The sequence below is a fragment of the Mytilus galloprovincialis genome, chromosome 3, assembly GCF_965363235.1.
Source record: "Mytilus galloprovincialis chromosome 3, xbMytGall1.hap1.1, whole genome shotgun sequence".
Taxonomy (NCBI): domain Eukaryota; kingdom Metazoa; phylum Mollusca; class Bivalvia; order Mytilida; family Mytilidae; genus Mytilus; species Mytilus galloprovincialis.
Genome location: NC_134840.1, coordinates 68,367,209 through 68,387,176, shown reverse-complemented (window position 1 = coordinate 68,387,176; position 19,968 = coordinate 68,367,209). Strand labels below are relative to the sequence as shown.

At 33.6% G+C, this 19,968-nt stretch overlaps 2 protein-coding genes across 4 annotated transcripts in view; both read right to left on the bottom strand.

The window, feature by feature from the left end:
• Window positions 1-9,581, bottom strand: part of LOC143068730 (spermatogenesis-defective protein 39 homolog) — a 39,623-nt gene extending 30,042 nt beyond the window's left edge. For all 3 annotated transcript variants that reach the window (XM_076242996.1, XM_076242997.1, XM_076242998.1), the window contains exon 1: window positions 9,448-9,581. In XM_076242996.1, coding sequence (XP_076099111.1) covers window positions 9,448-9,465 — 18 coding nt within the window. In that variant the 5' untranslated portion in view covers window positions 9,466-9,581. The remainder of the gene's footprint in view (window positions 1-9,447) is intronic.
• Window positions 9,582-14,634: 5,053 nt separating this feature from the next.
• LOC143068729 (uncharacterized) lies at window positions 14,635-18,876 on the bottom strand. The gene has a single exon (XM_076242995.1). It carries the CDS (start codon window positions 18,786-18,788, stop codon window positions 15,837-15,839), a length of 2,952 nt encoding a protein of 983 aa, XP_076099110.1. The 5' UTR covers window positions 18,789-18,876; the 3' UTR covers window positions 14,635-15,836.
• Window positions 18,877-19,968: the final 1,092 nt, after the last annotated feature.

Here is a 19,968-nt window from a genome sequence, read left to right as displayed (position 1 = left end):
ATATAAATTTTAAATGCATTTTATATTTTAGAAAATTATAAACTTGACTAGATTTTGCTATCCAGTTTTTTTCATTCCTGCAGAAGGTGCCAAAATAAACTAAGTTGGGAAAGAGGTTTGAGAATCTCCCCTCATATAATACATGTTGTGAGTAGTATTGATTTAAATGGACAATAGATTGACAATAGACATCTGCAGACAATAGGTGATTTAAACTGTGTAAATGAGTGGTCCATATCAAATGAAACTCGGGTGTGTTTTTTTTGCTATCTTCTGCAGACTGGAAAAAACTGGACATCAAAATCCAGGTATGTTTTTAATTTTCTGAAAAGTAGACTACATATAACTTTTATAGATCTAGTTCCTGCCATGCCTTACAGCTAATACATTAATGCTAGCAAGACAAATCTTTGTTTGGCTTGCTTGCTTTGCTTGTATCAATGTTTGCCCAAGCATGACAATTAAGATAGGCGGGGCTTCAGCTTGTATACATCATACTTAAATTTTATTGGACGTTATGTTTGAAGTTAAGGACACTTAATTTTAAAATATCACAGGATGACAAATATAAAGCACAATCGTAGAAATGGAAGCCAACAAATTGTATTTGTTTTTTCATCATCCAACTGAAAAAACTGTCGTCAAGTTCTTTTAGAAAAATAAAATAGCTATTCGAACACACCTACTCTGATTTAGTGATTCATTACATAGGTATTTCATTTGACCCATATATGTCATCTTTTAGTACTGTGATTTTTTTATGTTATAAAGTCAACCTGTAGCTTTGCTATATAAAAATGATAGAATCTGAAGCGAGATGATGTATCAAATGTTCTTCCTTTGTACGTTTTTTTTAGACAAATCATTCATCTCAAACACACCCTAACATAAGAGGGTTCGCTCGATTTTCTCTTTTTGATACAATTGTTACCAATTTTTTTCTTTTTTTTTTCTTGAGTCACGTAATGGAAGGACAGGCACAGAAATAAGTAAACTTATAGATTGATATGTTCTCCGTCCGTATTAATTTAAAAAAAAATTGGAGGTATTTTCTTCATCCAACTTGATAGATAACCATGTCGTCGACTTGATATCTAACTGTTCTGCTTAACTATGTAATAGATAAATTGAAAACTTATGCAAATGGTTGGGTTTTTTTTTTTTACAATAAAACACTTCGTATTTGAGAAGAAAATTGTTATTTTCTTTGTTTCTATTCACTTTTAAAAAATTTCTTACTAAAGTAAACATAACAGAAAGCACTTATCGCCTTCTCTATAAACAAAGAATAATCAGTTTGAAGGTTTACAAGCAAAATTAATCCAAAGTGCGCAATATTCAATAACAATAGACATAATAGATAAAAGGGATACATTAAGTCCCTACTTAAGTTATCCCTTTTATTAGAAAGTCAAGTGCTCCTTTTTATGTTAGGGTGTGTTTGAGATTAATATTTTGTGTTGAAAACGTACAAAGAAAGAACATTTTATACATCATCTCGCTTCAGATTCTATCATTTTTATATATCATAGCTACAGGTTGACTTTATAACATAAAAAAATCACAGTACTAAAAGATGACATATATGGGTCAAATGAAATACCTATGTAATGAATCACTAAATCAGAGTAGGTGTGTTCGAATAGCTATTTTATTTTACTAAAAGTACTTGAGGACAGTCTTTTCAGTTGGATGATGAAAATGCATATCTTCGAGAAAAAACAAATACAATTTTTTGGCTTCCATTTCTACTATTGCGCTTTATATTTGTCATCTTGACTGTGATGTTTTAAAATTTAGTGTCCTTAACTTCAAACATAACGTCCAATAAAATTTAAGTATGATGTATACAAGCTGAAGCCCCGCCTATCTTAATTGTCATGCTTGAGCAAACATTGATACAAGCAAAGCAAGCAAGCCAAACAAAGATTTGTCTTGCTAGCATTAATGTATTAGCTGTAACAATTTCCTAGATGTACCAGTTTCTCTGTACTCATAGTAAATTTTGAGGGGTAAACACGGCCATATTTTTAAATTCCTTATGATGAACCTTAACATTAAAACATAATTCAAATACAAAACAAATAAAAAAGTACAAACTAAAACAAACCAAATAAACTACTCTACCGTCATATTGTATGGTTATCGTATCTCTTCGAGAGAAGCTCTACCGTGATAGTCGACTTTGGTATATATTTGCCCCCTTATAATAATAGGCGAGTGACATTTTCAGAAAAGACGTCTAGTTAACGACTTTAATGCACCCACCTAACACACGGATGTATTTTTTAACAAGTGATAGATGAATATCTGAACTTCATTTTTTGCCCGGTCGTAAAAAAATCGTACGGTGCAATTTTTGTAAAAATTGAATTAAAGTCGAGAAATCTTTTCAAAATTAGAATTTACCACCTGTATTTCAACGTAAATTAATTGCTTTAAGCTTCTCTTTTTTATAAAGGAAATGCATTGATTTTTAGCGCATTGCATATTTAAGTATTATCAAATAGTTTTAAAAAAATAATATTGTGTTTTTTTGCATAAAAAAAATCATTTTTATAACAATTTTGTCATTATTTCAAAAACCGACAACTTCTTTTCTATTTCTTTCAGTCGTTTTTTCTTATTTGATCTTATTTTAAAGTTGAATCATATCTAATAATTATTCCAAGTGCCTAATCAATTAGATACATATTGTTTTAACTGTATTTTTCTGTATTTTTTGCATTTTTACGCACTCATCAATATTCCACCGCAATTACGGAATAATCATTTTGTCCGTTTTCATTTCTTTACCTGTATATTATAATCATTTATTCGTGAAGAAGGAGCATGTCAATTTGACAAAACTAACAAGACCAATTGAAATATAAATTTCTTAAATTGATTGAATAAAGGATGTATACTTAATGAATTTATTACATTAAAAAAGATAGTGTTTTATAGAGGTATTTGATAAGTATCAGTTTGAAAGTTATTGTGACACAGTAATAGAAAAATAATTAACGGGAACAACTCTAGTATTTTTCCGGACAATGTCAAACTTGACGTGTAGTCCTGTTAAACTAACCCCTCCTGCTGCTAAAAAAGGCAGACTGTCCATTGACTGGCAACGATGTATCGTTTGTCAAGTATTTACGACAGAGCGGCTATGTTTTCCAGCTGCAAAGGGAAAAACAACTTTTCTTTCTGCCGTAAATAAACGGAAGGACACTGTTTATAGGAGACTTGTTGATGAATACAAAACGGTTGAGGAAGCACCACTTGATAGAATAAAATATCATAAAAGTTGTTATAAAGCTTTTACAAGTAAACAAAACTTGACCACATTTGCAGACAATAAATTAACAGGGCAATCTACATCTTCCTTTACAAAAATACCCTTGTGCAAAGATGATACTCAGTCTACAATATTGACACGATCTAGATTGCCTGAGATAGATTGGATGGTTTGCATATTTTGTAAATACAAATCGTTTAGGCAAGATAAGAAATTACGCAAGATATCATCGGCCGAAAGAATCCAATGCATTATGCGTACTGCAAAAAATATATCCGACAGTGAAATGGTTTTGAAAATAAGATCAGAGATGTTTGCTCTAAATGCTTTATACCACTCAGCTTGCATCACAAAATATTTGTTGAGAAATCCGGTTAAATTTGAAATTGAAGAACCTTTAAAGTCAGATCATGAAAGTGCCTTTGCTGAATTTGTTTCAACAATCCAGGAAGATTTGCTTGTGTATAAGAAGGTATTCTACATGAACGGTTTACTAGAACTATTTACTCCCTTTCTTCCCCAAAATTTACGGGAAAGTTACACAACATATAGGCTTCAACAAAAATTTGAAAAACACTTTGGAAATACTATTGTCATACAGTGTCGACAAGGACAAGGCATGTCCAATATTGTTTACAGTAGCTCAATTTCTCTGTCTGAAGCCATCAGTACAGCTAACCGTCTTAAAGCTGATATGAAACCTCTCAGAAATCATGATTTATGTACTGTTTCAACTCCTGATTGTGACGAAGATTTGATATTACACAAAGCTGCTGGTATATTGCGTAAGCATATTGGCGATGTTGTAATCCAAAGTGATGCATATCCGTCACCTGCAGATACTTCCGTAAGGCAGTCTCAGAAAATTATGCCGATTATTTTAAAAACATTCATATGCTGGCTAATAGATGGAGATTCCTATGAAACTGTAAATAAAGACAATGCCCTACCAACGGACAAATTGAGAAAATGTTTGGCCTTAGCAGAAACAATAGTTTCAATCAGTAGAAATTCATTCACGCCTTTCAATCTTGGCTTAGCATTACAAATGCATCATGTATATGGTTCTAAAAGTCTGATCGAAACTTTGCATAGTCATGGATTTTGTGCTTCTTATAACGAGCTAAGACGATTTCTTACTAGCTTAGCCGATCATGAGATCGAAAAGATTGAGAATGGCACATATGTTCCTCAAGGTATTTCGTCGACTCAAAACCAAGCAATATGGCTACTGTATATACTACAATGAAAAGGTGTGTTGATGTGTGTATCAAAGCCGGCCAGCAGTATTCTGTTCAGACCTTTGACCAGCAGTTGTATGCTATTGCACAGCAGATCAAATGGTCCAGGCCTCTTGAATTCCAGAGTCATATCATTCGTTTAGGAGGGTTTCACACCGTAGCATGCTTTATTGCTTCTATTGGAAAACTCTGGGGTGATGGGGTCTGTCAGATCTACTAGTCGATTCGGGAGTATATGCTGGGTGTACCGTTGAACAGATGCTTTCTGGAAAACAATTTAACAGAGCAGTCAGAGCTTTAACTCTTACATATGAGGCAATGATGTCGCTATGGGTATCCTCTTTTTTTGATTGGTGTAGGACCACAAATCGTTTAATCAACTTACCAGAAACTATTTGGGACGCCCTTTTCCGGTGCTATGATATATTTGCTGGTGATATGGCCTCATGGATTCAAGATATAGCCACCCTTACCTCTTTAGTTGACATGCATCTAGTGCCTCCAATGAAAGAATTTCAGGAATGGAGCTGTGCTGTGTCCCCTACAGTGAGGTTTTGGGACATGTTCCTGAATTCTGTGAGTATTATGCTACAAAACATTCGAGCAGAAAGAAATGGTATATGGCCACTTCATTTGAGTTCCATCCGTGCTATGCTCCCATTATTTTTTGTGACCAACAGGAATAATTATTCAAGATGGACTCCTGTATACCTTCTTGATATGACCAATCTCCCCGCTGAAGTTGAAGCACGCTTTAATGACGGATTTTTTGCTATTCGTCAAAAAGCTGGTTCTTTCAATAGAGTCTGGAGTGATATGGCCACCGAAAAAAGCATTATTAAAGACAGTAAAGGGAACGGTGGTATTGTTGGTCTGACCAGAAAAAAATCTGCACTGATAAGACATGTAAGATGGAATGTAACAAGACACATAGTAGGCCACTTCAGTGCTTCAATGAAAATAAGATCAGGTTTGGTTACTGCTGATGATAACATGCATGACGAAAGCAGACCTGCATCTATGAAGCGGGACGAACAGCAAGTCATAGACTTAATAAGTCACTTACACGAGACAATGGTGAATCTATTTGACATTCAACAGCATCCTCCTGAGTTAGTCAATATTTCAACTGGTCTTAAAGCTTCAAAGGAAGTCCAAGAATCACTTTTGACTGACATGTCCAAAAAGTTCATTGATTCTGCCTTGTCTGAAGGTATGTCTAGAAGCTTCTATGGGCCCATTCAACGCTCTAATATAAAGACGTTTTCAGATATGAACAAAAAAACAAAGTTAAAATGCAGATCAGGTGAGACAGTTCAAGGTAACATCAACCCAGAGCTCATATTTTGTCGTGCCCTAGCACTGACGAAATGCAGAGATGATGTTACTGTTGAAAAATTGCTCTCTTTCCCTATTGGACCCATACCCACTTCTCTTTTTCATGACGATGGAACGATGCAAAAATGTGTTAAATCTGATCTTGCACATGAGCTTGAATGCGAAATATGTCCATCTTTTAATCTTCCAGCATTTGACCCATCACTCACGGTTGTGATTAGGGATGGCATGGCTATTATTCAATCGTTAGATGTGAAAAGGTTTTCTAGTTTTGGTGATTTGCTTAATTTCTATTTGAAGCAGCTGTCAACTCTCTTTCAGTCGGCATCAACAATTGTAGATGTGTTTGATAGATATGACATACCAGACTCTATCAAATCGGCTGAAAGGGAACGTCGGTCTCAAGCAGCTGGTGGACACAGGGTCTATCATGTAAATGAAGGAAGCAGTATCCCCGACTGGAAAAAATTTCTGGCAAACAAAAGAAATAAACAAGCTTTGGTCTGCTTCATCGGGGAATTTATTTCAAAATCTTATTGTGCAAGTAACACACTGCCTGTCGGACAAACGTTATTTCTGGCAGGCACTTTCCCAAATCCAGAAATCGTAAAAAAAATAACTAACGATCAAATAACTGACTGTACCAGCTTATTTAGCACACAAGAGGAAGCCGACACAAGACTAGTTTTACATGCCCTTCATGCTGACGAACACTTTAAGATGTGTAATGTAAGAGGGAGAACGATTGTTAAATGTTCTGACACTGATGTTTTAGTTCTCGCTGTGCATTACTTCCCTCGGATGCTTAACATGGATCAGCTATGGCTATACATGGTTGCTGTCACTAGTGGTAAGGATGGTAGGTGATACATCCCAGTGCATGAGCTGTGTAGTTCCCTTACAAACATTACCCGTGAAATACTACCAGCAGCTCATGCTCTTACTGGTTGTGACACCACATCAAGTCTCTTTGGCATTGGGAAAAAGTCTGTGTTTAAGATTTTAAAGTCGTCATCTGCAGAACTGGCGGGTCTATCTCAGCTAGGTAACTCAGATATTGATACCTCCATCTGTGTTGCAAGAAAACTTGTATCTAAGTTGTATGATCCAAAAGGCAAATATAAGTCAAGTCACCATGATTTGAACAAGTTACGTGTTAGACTTGCAACTAGCAAAGACTGCTCTCTTGTTTGCCTTCCACCAAGCGAAGCTTCATTTAAAACAACATGTTCTAAGAGCCAGCATTCAAACAAAGATATGGATGACATCACATCAGGCAAAGCCGCCAATAGGTTCACCCTATGAATACGGTTGGAAAAAAAGTTGCAATGGTCCAACCCCAGTTCTGTTCACTGGACTTGTGTCATCAGACTTTCTTCAGGATTTAATTTGTTCTTGCAAAGGAAAAAAAATTTGCAGTAGAGAATGTGTTTGTGTTGAACAAAACCTTTGTTGTACAGAACTATGTCCTTGCCAGGGAAGCGATCTCTGTTGTAATATATTGACAAGCCAACAGAGCCCTGATGATGACGAAGAAGAGGAAGTTCTTCAGACTTGATTTAAATTCTAAAAAATGAGTTTTAATGTTAATATTTCGCGAGATGAAATGTCGCATTTTGTGATTATTTTTTTTTACATTGTGTTCCAAGAGTTGGACATGAACACTTAAGATTAAAACAAAACTTTGGTGTACCCTGAAATTATTTTACAAATAGAAAAATATAAAACGAAATTAAAAAAATAACCTGCCAGACGGTCTCCGACCTTGACGTGGTTGGTAGGCTTTAGATAATTATCTCACTTTTATACTTGTATCTTTGAACAAACATCATTATTGTGCACGCTAGAACCAACATTGCAACATAAAATAGTATTTTTAATGTCAAATTCATTCGTGTTTATTCATATCTTGCCTAAAGAATCGTATTCTCATATCAGAGTAGAAACGTCAAAATGACGTCAATTACCGCTCTTGCATACAGCGTATGTAATTTTTAATCGGACAAACAACATTATTATGTTGAATAAATTAAAATAAAATATATTTCGTAACCCCGCTGATTCAAATTAATTCATAAATCTAAAATGATGTGAACTTCGATAATTTTCGCGTCTGACCTTTGACCCGGATTTTAAAAAATATGCACCATATTTCACTTTTACGACCGGGTCAAATGCATTCTACACATTTTTCACTTTCCAAAGATATATAATTAAGCCGTGTGTTAGATAGGTGCATTAAAAATATTTTTTAGGTCTGAATGTCACTCGCCTATAAGTTATTGTAAGCCAGTAAGGATTTCAAACACCTGTGCTTATATGTCCAGAGGTGGATGGGTTCAGGCACAGGCACTTGTCTCAGAAAAAAAATTCCTATTTATACCTTATTATAACACAAGGTACTTAAAGGAGCTACCATTTGATTTTTATGGGGGGGCTAGGATGAAATTTGAAAAAAAAAGGCAGGACAGGATTTTGAGTAAAAAAAAAAGGCAGGATGAGTTACTTGGCAAAAAAAAAGGCAGGATGACAATTGTTGTAAAAAAGTCAGGATAAGCTAACAAAAAAAAAAGGCAGGACCGAATAGACTGAAAAATAAAAAGGCAGGACAGAGATTACAACTAAAAAAAAAGGCAGGACAACATTTTTCATCCTAGCCCCCCCCCCATAAAAATCAAATGGTAGCTCCCTAACTTGCATTTTAGAAAAATGTTGGGTGGTGACGAAGTTCCGTTATATGCCGCTTTATATGCTGTTAATCCCACTAAAGCCTGTTTTTTCGTTAATCTAAATTGATTTATCTTTACAATGGTGTATAACATGCCTATATGTATTGTCGGAATCATCCGTAGCAATCCTACCATAGTATGTCAATCGTTATAATTTTGCAAACCGCTTAAGAATTGGCAATAAACGCGTCATGCTCCTTGTATATCTCGGTTTCCGATTGGTCAATTCTATGGGAAAGTCTTAATGATTAATACGTAAAGTCAAGAGAGAGTCTGCAAGACATAATTGACGTCATGGGAAAATTTGTAACTTAGACATACCACAAACAACACTTGTTAGATTTTTTCACGGTATATCATACATTTTTACTAACTGTATGATAAGTTCAATTCATACGAAAACTAACAGGTTTTTTTTACAACAATTATCATAATATATCATTTACTGCGGCCGTTTATTGCCAATTCTTCAGAGGTTAGCAAAATTGTTACGATTGACATACTTTGGTAGGATTGCTACGGATGATTCCGACAACAAATGTAGGCATGTGATACACCATTGTATAGATAAATCAATTTAGATTTACGATATAACAAGCTTTAGTGAGGTTGACAGCCTATAAAGCGGCATATAACGGAACTTCGTCACCACCTAACATTTTTCTAAAATGGAAGTTAAGTACCTTGTGTTATAATAAGGTATATAGGAAATTTTTTTTCTGAGACAAGTGCCTGTGGGTTCAGGGGGTGGGGTTAGAATACCCACCCCCTTTTTTTTTAGACGATCATTGCATTTTAATAGGGAAATATCATAATATGGTTGGAACACTGAACGTTAACAGTGTGAATAAACATTTACCTTCCTTAAAGACGACATAGTACGAGTTGAATCTTCTGATTTTATTGGTTTTTGTTTACATCAGTAATGGAAGAGCGAGTAGAGGAAATGAGAATGCAACTATTCGAGACCAGTTTATATTATTCTAATTTTCGGTCCACTCTCGAAACTCAAGTGACTATTTTCCGGACATGTCACGTTATTTATAGGCAGAAAAAAATATAGAATCATAAAGTTACACTTATTAATTTATAATAAATAAGAAATCTCTATCATATGCAAGTAGGTCTTCTAAGCATAAATATTAAAATTGATATTCATTACTTTAATAAAAAGTCTCTAAAAAGCATAAATATTAAAACTGATACTAGTATTTTTTTTAACATGTTAAATAGGAAATCTGTAATAATACTATGAATTCATTTAAAATACAAATGCAAAGCATGCTAACCCATATAAAAAATCGATGGTCCAATTAGACTATGAAAGATGATCGAAAGATTGATTGATTGCCAAAAATAAAGAACCTTAAATAAAACAGTTCATTACTAATAGTATATCATCTTACTATTTTATGACTTATAAGTACATGTATTTTGAAATAAATCCTCTATTTTTAAAATTGTAAGATATCAGTTATAATTTAAAGAATAATGACAAGATCCCCATATAGTAAAATAAACTGTGAAGAAAATTTATGTATATATATTACATGTAGCTCAAATTTTTCCAAACCCCTACCATTTTACATAAGTCTTATAAAATATAATTTTCATTATAGTTCCTGATGTATTTATAGCACTCTTAAATAATAATTATAAGTAATTTTAATTTGAGACCATTTTAATTCTTATTTGTAAATATATGCAGTTGTCTCTTAAAATTTTCTTACAACCCAGCACATATGAATTATTATATATCTTTTAAAACTTTATGATGACAATCCATTGAATTAATTATGATATTTATCATTTAGTGATTATTATAACCAAATTCAGTCATCTGTATATAATTATTTGTTTCCTTATGTTTTAAGGTGTACATAGTTGCTAAAACTATACCCTTTGGGTAGTGCTCCACAATTAATGGAGGAATATACAAGAAACTGAACTGAACTGAACTATTGGAACATTCACAAGCAGTTTTTGACATGTTTTATAGTTAATTTAAACATAAAAATAAAACATAATATCAAATTCTAAGTATATGCATGAGATATAATTTAAGGGGAAATATAACTGCATGGATATTATTAGTTTCGAAAACTGTGTTCAACAAGTCAATACTATTCGTTTGATGTGTTTGTGCGGTTGTGATTTGGTGCAAAAACAGGTTAGACTAGAGAATACGGAAGGAATAATTCTCACCAGCGGATTATTCATGAGACAAGATATTTTTTTTTTTAATTCCAATTAAACATATCATGATAGAGATCTTCAAAACCTGATAGAACAAGAATGTGTCCCCAGTACACGGATGCCTCACGCGCACTATCATTTTAGATGTTCAGTGGACCGTGGAATTGGGGTAAAAAAATAGAAAGATCAAATCATAAGTAACATGTTTACTAAGTTTCAAGTTGATTGGACTTCAACTTCATCAAAAACTACCTTGACGAAAAAAAATTCAACCTGAAGCGGGACGAACGGACGTACGGACCCACGGACAGACAGACAGACAGACAGACAGACAGACGGACGTACAGACCAGAAAACATAATGCCCCTCTACAATCGTAGGTGGGGCGGTGGGGCATCAAACAAACTACAGATATAATCCTGGGATGTGAAACACTTCTTTATTCACAAATTGCTAGTAGTGATCTCGATGTGTTCCCTTTATACTACAGTAACCCGTACAGGATAGATTGGAATTAGCTATGCGGTAACCGCTAAAAGTGACCAATAAAAACAGAGATGGATAGGTTCCAACTCAACATCAAAGCAAAAGCATACAGCAAACAATCAAGAAATGTCTAAATTTATTAGTTACAAAAAGCCGACATGAATAGTCATCAACATGATATTGAACAAGACTTTACAGATCATTTGAAAAACAAAGATGATCTCACTAACTCCGTAAAAAATAACTGGAATAACTTTTTCGAAGACACAATTGTCAACAGTGTACACAAACATGTTCCTCAAATACAATTAGTGGAAAACGAGATGTACCTTTGATTAACCAAACCATCAAGCGACTAATCAGAAAACGTCAAGGCAGATACAATACAGCTTAAAGATACGATACATCAGAAAACTGGAAAAAAATAATACAGAACTGTTCAACAGCTAGAGGTATTTTTAAGTAGACCATGACGGGGGTCAACGATCGATACACCAGGGGCATATTAGTCGATGACAATGGTGATGAAGAACAGAAAAAGCCATGGGAAAGAAATTCTGGCAATACATAAAGTCCAGGAAAAAAGACAGTCAACATATCAACCTTGAAGAACAACTCGGTAACACTGAGAACTAATAGACAGTAAGGGGACAGCTGCTATACTTAATGAACAGTATGATATTGTATTCACAAACGAATATTTCGACTGTTCATTAAGTATAGCAGCTGAACTTCAAAATGTAATGTAATGCCATCTCTTGGAAACACCCTCATGTTGGCAACATCGAAGACATAGACAAACCAAGAGTAACAGCAAATGGCGTAAAAAAAGTGCTACTTAGAAAGCTGGACACATCAAAAGCCATAGGTCCACCATGATTCCAACTCGGATCCTAAAAAAGGCAGTGGACCAAATTATATCATCATTCCTGACAAACATATTTAACCAGACTTTGGCATCTGGGTCAGTACCACCCGTGAGACTGGAAGCTAGCTAACATCACAGCTATCTACAAGTAAGGTGGTCGCATACAAGCAGTCCACTACAGACCCGTTTATCTAACCTCTATATGCTGTAAAACAATGGAACATATCATCTTCCGCCATGATCATAATGTACCACTTGAAAAAAAACCCATCATTTTAGTGGACTACCAACACGGTTTCAGACAACATCGCTCCTGTGAAACTCAACTGGTGAACACCATAGATTCTGTCGCACGATCTTTAGGGATAAGAGAGCAATAATATATGCTTGTCTTACTTAGTATATATATATATGCCTCATGTTACGAAATTTCTGTCAACCACATGTCCAATGTCCTTGACCTCATTTTCATGGTTCAGTGATAACTTGAAAAACGATGAGTTTTTGTAATGTTAAATTCTCTCTTATTATAAGTAATAGGATAACTATTTTTGTTATGTGTGTTTACTGCAAGGTCCTCGTCCACGACAGACAGTTTTCACTTGACCTCGACCTCATTTCATGGATCAGTGAACAAGGCTAAGTTTTGGTGGTCAATATCTTGAATACTATAAGCAGTAGATCTAGTATATATTTGGTGTATGGAAGGCCTTTAATGTGTATATGTCTAACTGGCAGATGTCATCTGACCTTGACCTCATTTTCATGGTTCAGTGGTTATAGTTTAGTTTTTGTGTTTTTGTTTGTTTTTCATATACTGTATATATGCAAAAGGTCTACTATATTTGGTGTATGTAATGATTGCAAGGTATACAAGTCTAGCTGGTATGTGCCCTCTGACCTTAGCCTCATTTTCATGGGTCAGTGGTCAAAGTTAGATTTTGGTCTTTTTATCCAATACTATATGCAACAAGTCAACTATATTTGGTTTATGGGAATAGTTTATGATCTTTGTCAGTCGCTCAGATACAATTTGACCTTGACCTCATTTTCACGGCTCATTGATCAGTGTTAAGTTTTTGTGTTTTAGTCTGTTTTTCTTTAAACTATTATATTAGCAATACTTTTGTTGTATGGAAGAAATCTTAACTGTATATGTCTGCCTGGCATTTTCATCTGACCTTGACCTCATTTTTATGGTTCATTGGTCATTTTTTAGTTTTCTGGATTATGTGACAGTTGTAATAAAGCTTTATATTAAGGACTATTTCAGCGTGTGCACTCTTAGTTGAATAGGTTGTCGGTGGCTTTTAATTGGCTGTCAGTTATTGCAAGTACTCTATTGAAGATCTAAATTATAATTCTGGTACCTTTGATAATTATTTATCTGTACATTTGTACTTATTTTCCTTATGTTGTTGGAATAAACAAGTATGGCCACTTCTATACTGTGTTTTTGGTAGATGTATTTTTATTTGAATCCATCTGATAAGCTGAACCTTTTTCAACTGATTTTTATAGTTTGTTCTGAAGTATGTTGCACTGTTACACCACTGTCTCAGGTTAGGGGAGGGTTGGGATCTCGTTAACATGTTTAACCCTGTTCTGTGTGTATGTGCTTGTCCAAATTCAGGAGCCTGTAATTCAGTGGTTTTCACTTGTTGGTGTGTTACATATTTGGGTTTTGTTCATTTATTTTGTAAATAAATTAAGCCTTTAGTTCTCGTTTGAATTGTTTTAACATTTGTTATTTCATTTTGTAGCTGACTATGCGGTATGGGCTTTGCTCATTGTTTAAGGCTGCACAGTGACCTATAGCTGTTAATTTCTGTGTCGTCCTTGTGGAGAGTTGTCTCATTGGCAATCATACCACATCTTCTTTTAAATGCACGTCAAAATGATTGCGTATTATGGTGTACAAATGTCCATCGTCCAGCTGTCTATCTGTCTGGCCTAAGTTTTCCCTCTTTCTTGCTGTGTGGGAAAAAAATCTATTGTTCATGATTTAGATTATATAGATTATAGAAAAGCTTTCAACTCTCTGATGTAATCCATCTCACAGAGGCACATTTAGATTGGGGGGGGGGGGCCTTATTTGGGAAAAAAATTGGTTGATTATATAAGGAATCACTGAAGCAAGAAAGGAGTGGGCCCATACTAATTTTCTAGATCCGCCACTGGGTCCTTCAGACTTTTTAACATACTCATACCTAACAATTATGCCTGTGATCGCTTGTGTGAAAGAATGACTAGCCTAGGTTACAATCAAGTCACAGAACTTTTATGCCGTCTGTAAAATCCTTGTTCAGGTTAGTGGTCATACTGTAACTTGTGATATTCATTGATTGTCCAGAAGTGCTGAACATGCATAAAATATTTGTCACTTTAAGCAACCAATAATCAATCATTTTTGTTGTTGAGTATTTTGATACTTTTACAACAAAAAATTTCAATGGTATTTTTAAATATATTGTATTTCAAGAATGATTCAATGTAGTCATTTGATGATAATATTTCTTTTATAAATAATAAATATCTTTATACAATGTGAACAATTTTCTAATAAAATAATCCTCCATATTCTTTACATATATACATGTAAATATCTATCCATTTTGATTCATAGTAAAAAAATATGATGATTCAAAATATAGTTTAAACAAAGATTACTTTATTATTATATATGAAAAATTATCAATTGAAGGTTAAAAATTTTAATACATGTACCTTAAAGTATCCTGAATCACAAAAATATCAAATTAAAAAAAAAATCACTGTTCAAAAAAAGACTCAAATTGATATAACAAATCAAAAGGTCATAATGGAAAATGGAACAAATATTATAATGCATGAGTCTTGATCAATGCATACTTGTGAAATAGAAATAAATTTGTGAACACTATATGTATACAAAGAGAAAACAAAATCATATTTGTCATGAAATAGATGGAAAAATAAAACAAGTAAAAAAGTCAATGTTGAACTTTGGGAGATTTAATTTAATGCAATAAGATTCTTGATTCTAGAAATTATTGCATGCATTTTTAATTGCAAAATGACATCCTTGACCATTGGCAAATCTAGAATCTGAATTTTAGAAGGAAAAAGCTCCATAACCTTTTAATATTTTTAACTTATTTTGTTTCTCAAGTTAAGTTCTTCTAGCCTATAGTATCAATTTCAAATTCAAGATTTTTTTTAATTTCACCTAAGTTAATCCTCGAGAAATATGAAAAGCAACTAGAAATGTTTAATATACACAGTATAAATAAAAACATAAAAAAAAGATCATGTACACAAATTATACAGGTAAAATTGTTTCAGGACTTCATTTTTTTGCAAGAAGAAAATCTGAAAATGTAGAATATGATCCATTCAATTGTACATTAGATTAATTTTGAATTGTTATCAAATTAAGTCAGACACGTTTAAAAACAAAATTTGTTTTGAAAAATGTGGAAATCTTACAGTACATTATACATTACATGCACAATATTATACTTGTATGGATTAAAAAAAAACTTGTTTCTGTTTCATTTTCTTAATAAATAAAAAAATGTGTGTACCGACTATCTAAAATTTCAAAATAAAAAAAAACGTACTTAATCAATAACTAGCCATATAATGACTATATATACATATCAACTTAACCTAACTTTTACAATTTATAGAATAACTAAATGTTGTTGAATGGTGTTCTAACTTATAGTATAACCAAGTTTTGTGGAAGGAATCCATTTGTTAGAGTGGCTTACAATAGGAGACATTCTTGAGCTACTATTGTCATTAAAGTCATCTGAGTACCCATCATTACCAAGAATATCTTCTTCGTCTGAGGGAATATACGAACTGACTGATTCGGTATGAATAGAATCAGGTTTAAAGTCCATTCTTTTTCTCTGAGCTGTTTTCTTTCTTGGTGTTGGAGTAGGATGACGAGAACTACCGGGTGATCTTGGCGTAACCACGGGTGATGTTCTACCAGATTCGTCTAGTTTTGTTTGCGATTTACGAATGGCTGGTAATGGTGATTGTATCGAAGCTTTCGGATTAAGAACTTGAAATCTTGCGGCTGTCATGTTATAATCAAAAGGAGGTATTACATTTGGTGAGACTTCAGATCGAGATGTACTTAAAATATCTGAAACTTCCGATTTCTCACCGGAACTCATAAGTTTCTGAAGTTCGGGTTCTTCTGTTGATTGAAACTGTTGTGTGTCAATTTCATCATGAGATTTGTTAGGTTTAGAATATCTTGTAGACTCCAATGGTTGGTAATCCTCTTCATCATGTTCATAATAATGATCTCTTGTTGAATTTAGAGATTCATTAGTTTTACCATTTATTGACGCAGGGACAGAAACATTATGATCCATAAATCCAGGAAACTTATTATCATTTGGACTACTTTCTTCAGATCTACTTTTATCCATGTGTCCAGGATATTTGTAACTTTTAGGACTGTCAGCAAAGTCACTATCATCTTCATACATCTGAGCACTAGGTATTCGCACTTCAATGCTTTTGAAACTCTTTGCATCTTCTTCATCAGAAACATGTTCTTCTTTTTCAATTTGTCCTGAAGTTGTAAAATCATCGTCTCTAGATTCAGATTTACTGGATATTTGCACTTTACTCAGATATTTGTGTTTTGGAGATTTTGATCGTTTTCTTACAGGACTTGGTGCAGATGGTTTTGGTTTCCTTGGTGGAGAGATTCTTCTCCGATTCTTTTTCATCGTAGATTTCACTGTATCATCAAAGTTTGACTCATTTTGTTCTACTGTATCATCCATTTGATTTAAGTTTTTCTCTGCCAAACGTCTTACTTCTGTTAGTGTATCAGAAAGATTTCCTTTTTCAAATTCTTCATCTTCCCTTTTGAATGTTTTTGCTTTCAAAGCTTTTGCTTCCTTTTCTTCTTTTTCAATAGTCTTTAACCATTCAGGGTTTACTTTTGCAAGTCTCAGTCTTTGAGTATTTGTTAGACCATATGCTAATTTGGACTTGCTGACACTAACATTTGGAGTTTTTCTTATCCATCCTTTCTTTTTAGAAACACCATCAGAAGGTGTTGTAAATACTTTATTGGTTTTACGTCCTCTTAATTGTACATCTTTTTCACCAGCTTGAATATTTTCCTTATTATCATGTAGTTTTGATTTATTTGGAGAATTTATAATTTCAGACTTTTGTGTCATCATGCGAGGCTGAGGTACAGGACATGGTCTTGGCTGTTGCCTATCTTGTGTGGCTACATTCACTTGATTTACTGCAGACTGAACAAATCTGGGATCTTGTATTTTAGAAAGCTCATTTAATAAGGCTGTCAGCATTGGAAATAAAGGTCCATTTGTCATTGATCCAGGAAATCCCAGCATTAAACTCTGGAATTGACCAAGTGCAGGTGCTTTTTCAGCTGACGGCTGCTGAATTTTCACCTGGTTTTCCTCTCTAGTTCTGGGCTTTGTTGATGGCACTTTTTGAGGTGGTACATTTCTTGGTGGTTTACTTATAAGCGTCTTTTCTTCATCTGAAAAATCATCTATTGTTAATTCATCTGTATAAACACTAGAAGCATCATCCTGGTAGTACAGGTAAGGCCTTTGAATTTTTACTCTTGGTTCATTTTCACTGTTGTAAAATAATGGCGGAGGATGCACAATGTTATTTATAATAAATTCATCGTCACTGTCATCAGCTGGGGGTTTAAGTTCTATGCTAACAAGTTTGGGTTCTTTTCTATTTTTATTCAACTTCTTTTGAGTTTGAGTTGACACAGTTTGCAAGTCTCTCGGCTTTTTTGTATTAATATCAGATAAGGCAACATGAATTTCTTTGTCGCACATATCTATTGTTTGCATCAGAACATCATGTTTTTCAGGATCTGTCATTGAACCCATATCTTGTGATGTTGACAACTTCTTTGATTCTTTTGTTTTTGCTCTTTGGACAGTACTAGCACTTTTGTTGCTTTTCGTCGGTGCATGATATTGTTCTTGAATGCTTTCTTCTATCTGCTGTGAATGTTCTTGAATGCTTTCTGACTGGCGTTTGGCAATTTCTCTCTCTGGAATATGTGGAATGAGACCAGATCCTAGGCACATCAATCTATAGCCTAGTATTATATAACCTATTTCTTTCCCCATCAAATTGAACACTTTAAATAATCCTTTGTCCCCATGTACAGATGGAACAGTGTCTCCAACTTTTCGAATATCTTCAGCAATATCCTTTATTACCTCATCCAAAGGCACGGTTGTATTTCCTAAAAGCTTTGGAACTTGTGGGTAGCTATCAATAATCATGACATACATAGGTGTATTTGATAAATGTGTTTGCATTGTGTTGAAAGGCAGTTTCAGAAGGCAAGATTTCCCCTTTTTCAGCTCAAAATTTCCATGTTTGTCGGTTAGTTCGTTTATTTGTTTCGGAAGCTCGTAATAGGGATCAGATGAAACTTTCCTTCTAATTTTGGAAGCTAGATCGTGTTCTACATGGTCAATTAAAATAGTTGGATAATCTAAAAGTCTAAATGCCACAGATGGAAACCGACATACTTCGTGCGGTATGTATATCTTTTCAACCACTACTTCTAAAGAAAATAAAGACTCTATGTCCCTTTTTAGCCTTGAGTGTTTAGAGTCCATGTTTTCTTGCTTTAGTCCGGTGTTAACATTACAACCAAATCAGTTGGGATAGACAAGTTTTGACAGGCAAAAAAATCAAAACAAAAATTCAGTGTTGATTAGACGCTTTCATACCCAATAACCAAAAGGTTTACTTTGGGATAAATGACAGCCACGAACTGGATAAGCTTTTATCTATTATTGTCGAGCAATAAAATAAAAATGAGAACAAATAAAATGAATTAAAATGCACCATACAATATAAGTTGAAAAACTCCATTACCAGATTATAGAATTTTACAGATCGCTGATGCACTAGTTGAGTCAGGGATTAAGACTTACTATACAAATCCGGGTTGAATATAGACCTGCAACCACTAAAACACATATTCACTCAAACAAAACATACAGTAAAAAATCTGAGATTTCATTCTTATATTGACTATAAAATTGTAGCATTAAATAGACTGACTGATCATGGACAGAATTTCAACTTCACATTTTATGTTTATATATGATTTCATTGCAACAAATGGATATTCCGGCAATATTTTTTTTTCTTTTTTCTTGTTATAAATTCTTTTATCAGCTATTTACACTTACATTAATAAATGTTTTTAACGATAAGCTGTTTTCTTATTAAACTAATGGTATATCAGTATGTTGACAGTTCACATTTTAACGTACTTTTCAAAAGTATATATTAAATTTCACTCTACAACGAACTGGCTAAATAACAAATTCACTATATTACTGGTGCCAGAAAAATAGCCATTTCTATAGAAAAGTATACCACTAAAATTATTCAAATTGCAATAACTTTTTTATTATTGGATGGAATTTCTTCAAGTTGGAATTTTATTAATTGTAAATGTCAATATTTCATTAAAATTTAGATCTTTTAAATTAAAATCATATTGTTGAAGCTAAAATTTGGACCTGAAAAGAGAAATGAAAAGACCTGAAGCGGGGGCCTGAAAATCTATGGTTGGACTAATTCTAACCTCAATTACTTTTTTTATACTCAATGGTTATCTTTCAACTTTATATTTTGTGAAACTAAATTAACAGTATAATAATAAAATTAAAAAAAAATGATCTGAAAAATATTGTTTGAGTGTGAAACTCGGACCTGAACGGAAAATTAAATAACACAAATTTGCTTTGAAAAACTGCGGTCAGATTTATTCAAGTTATTTTA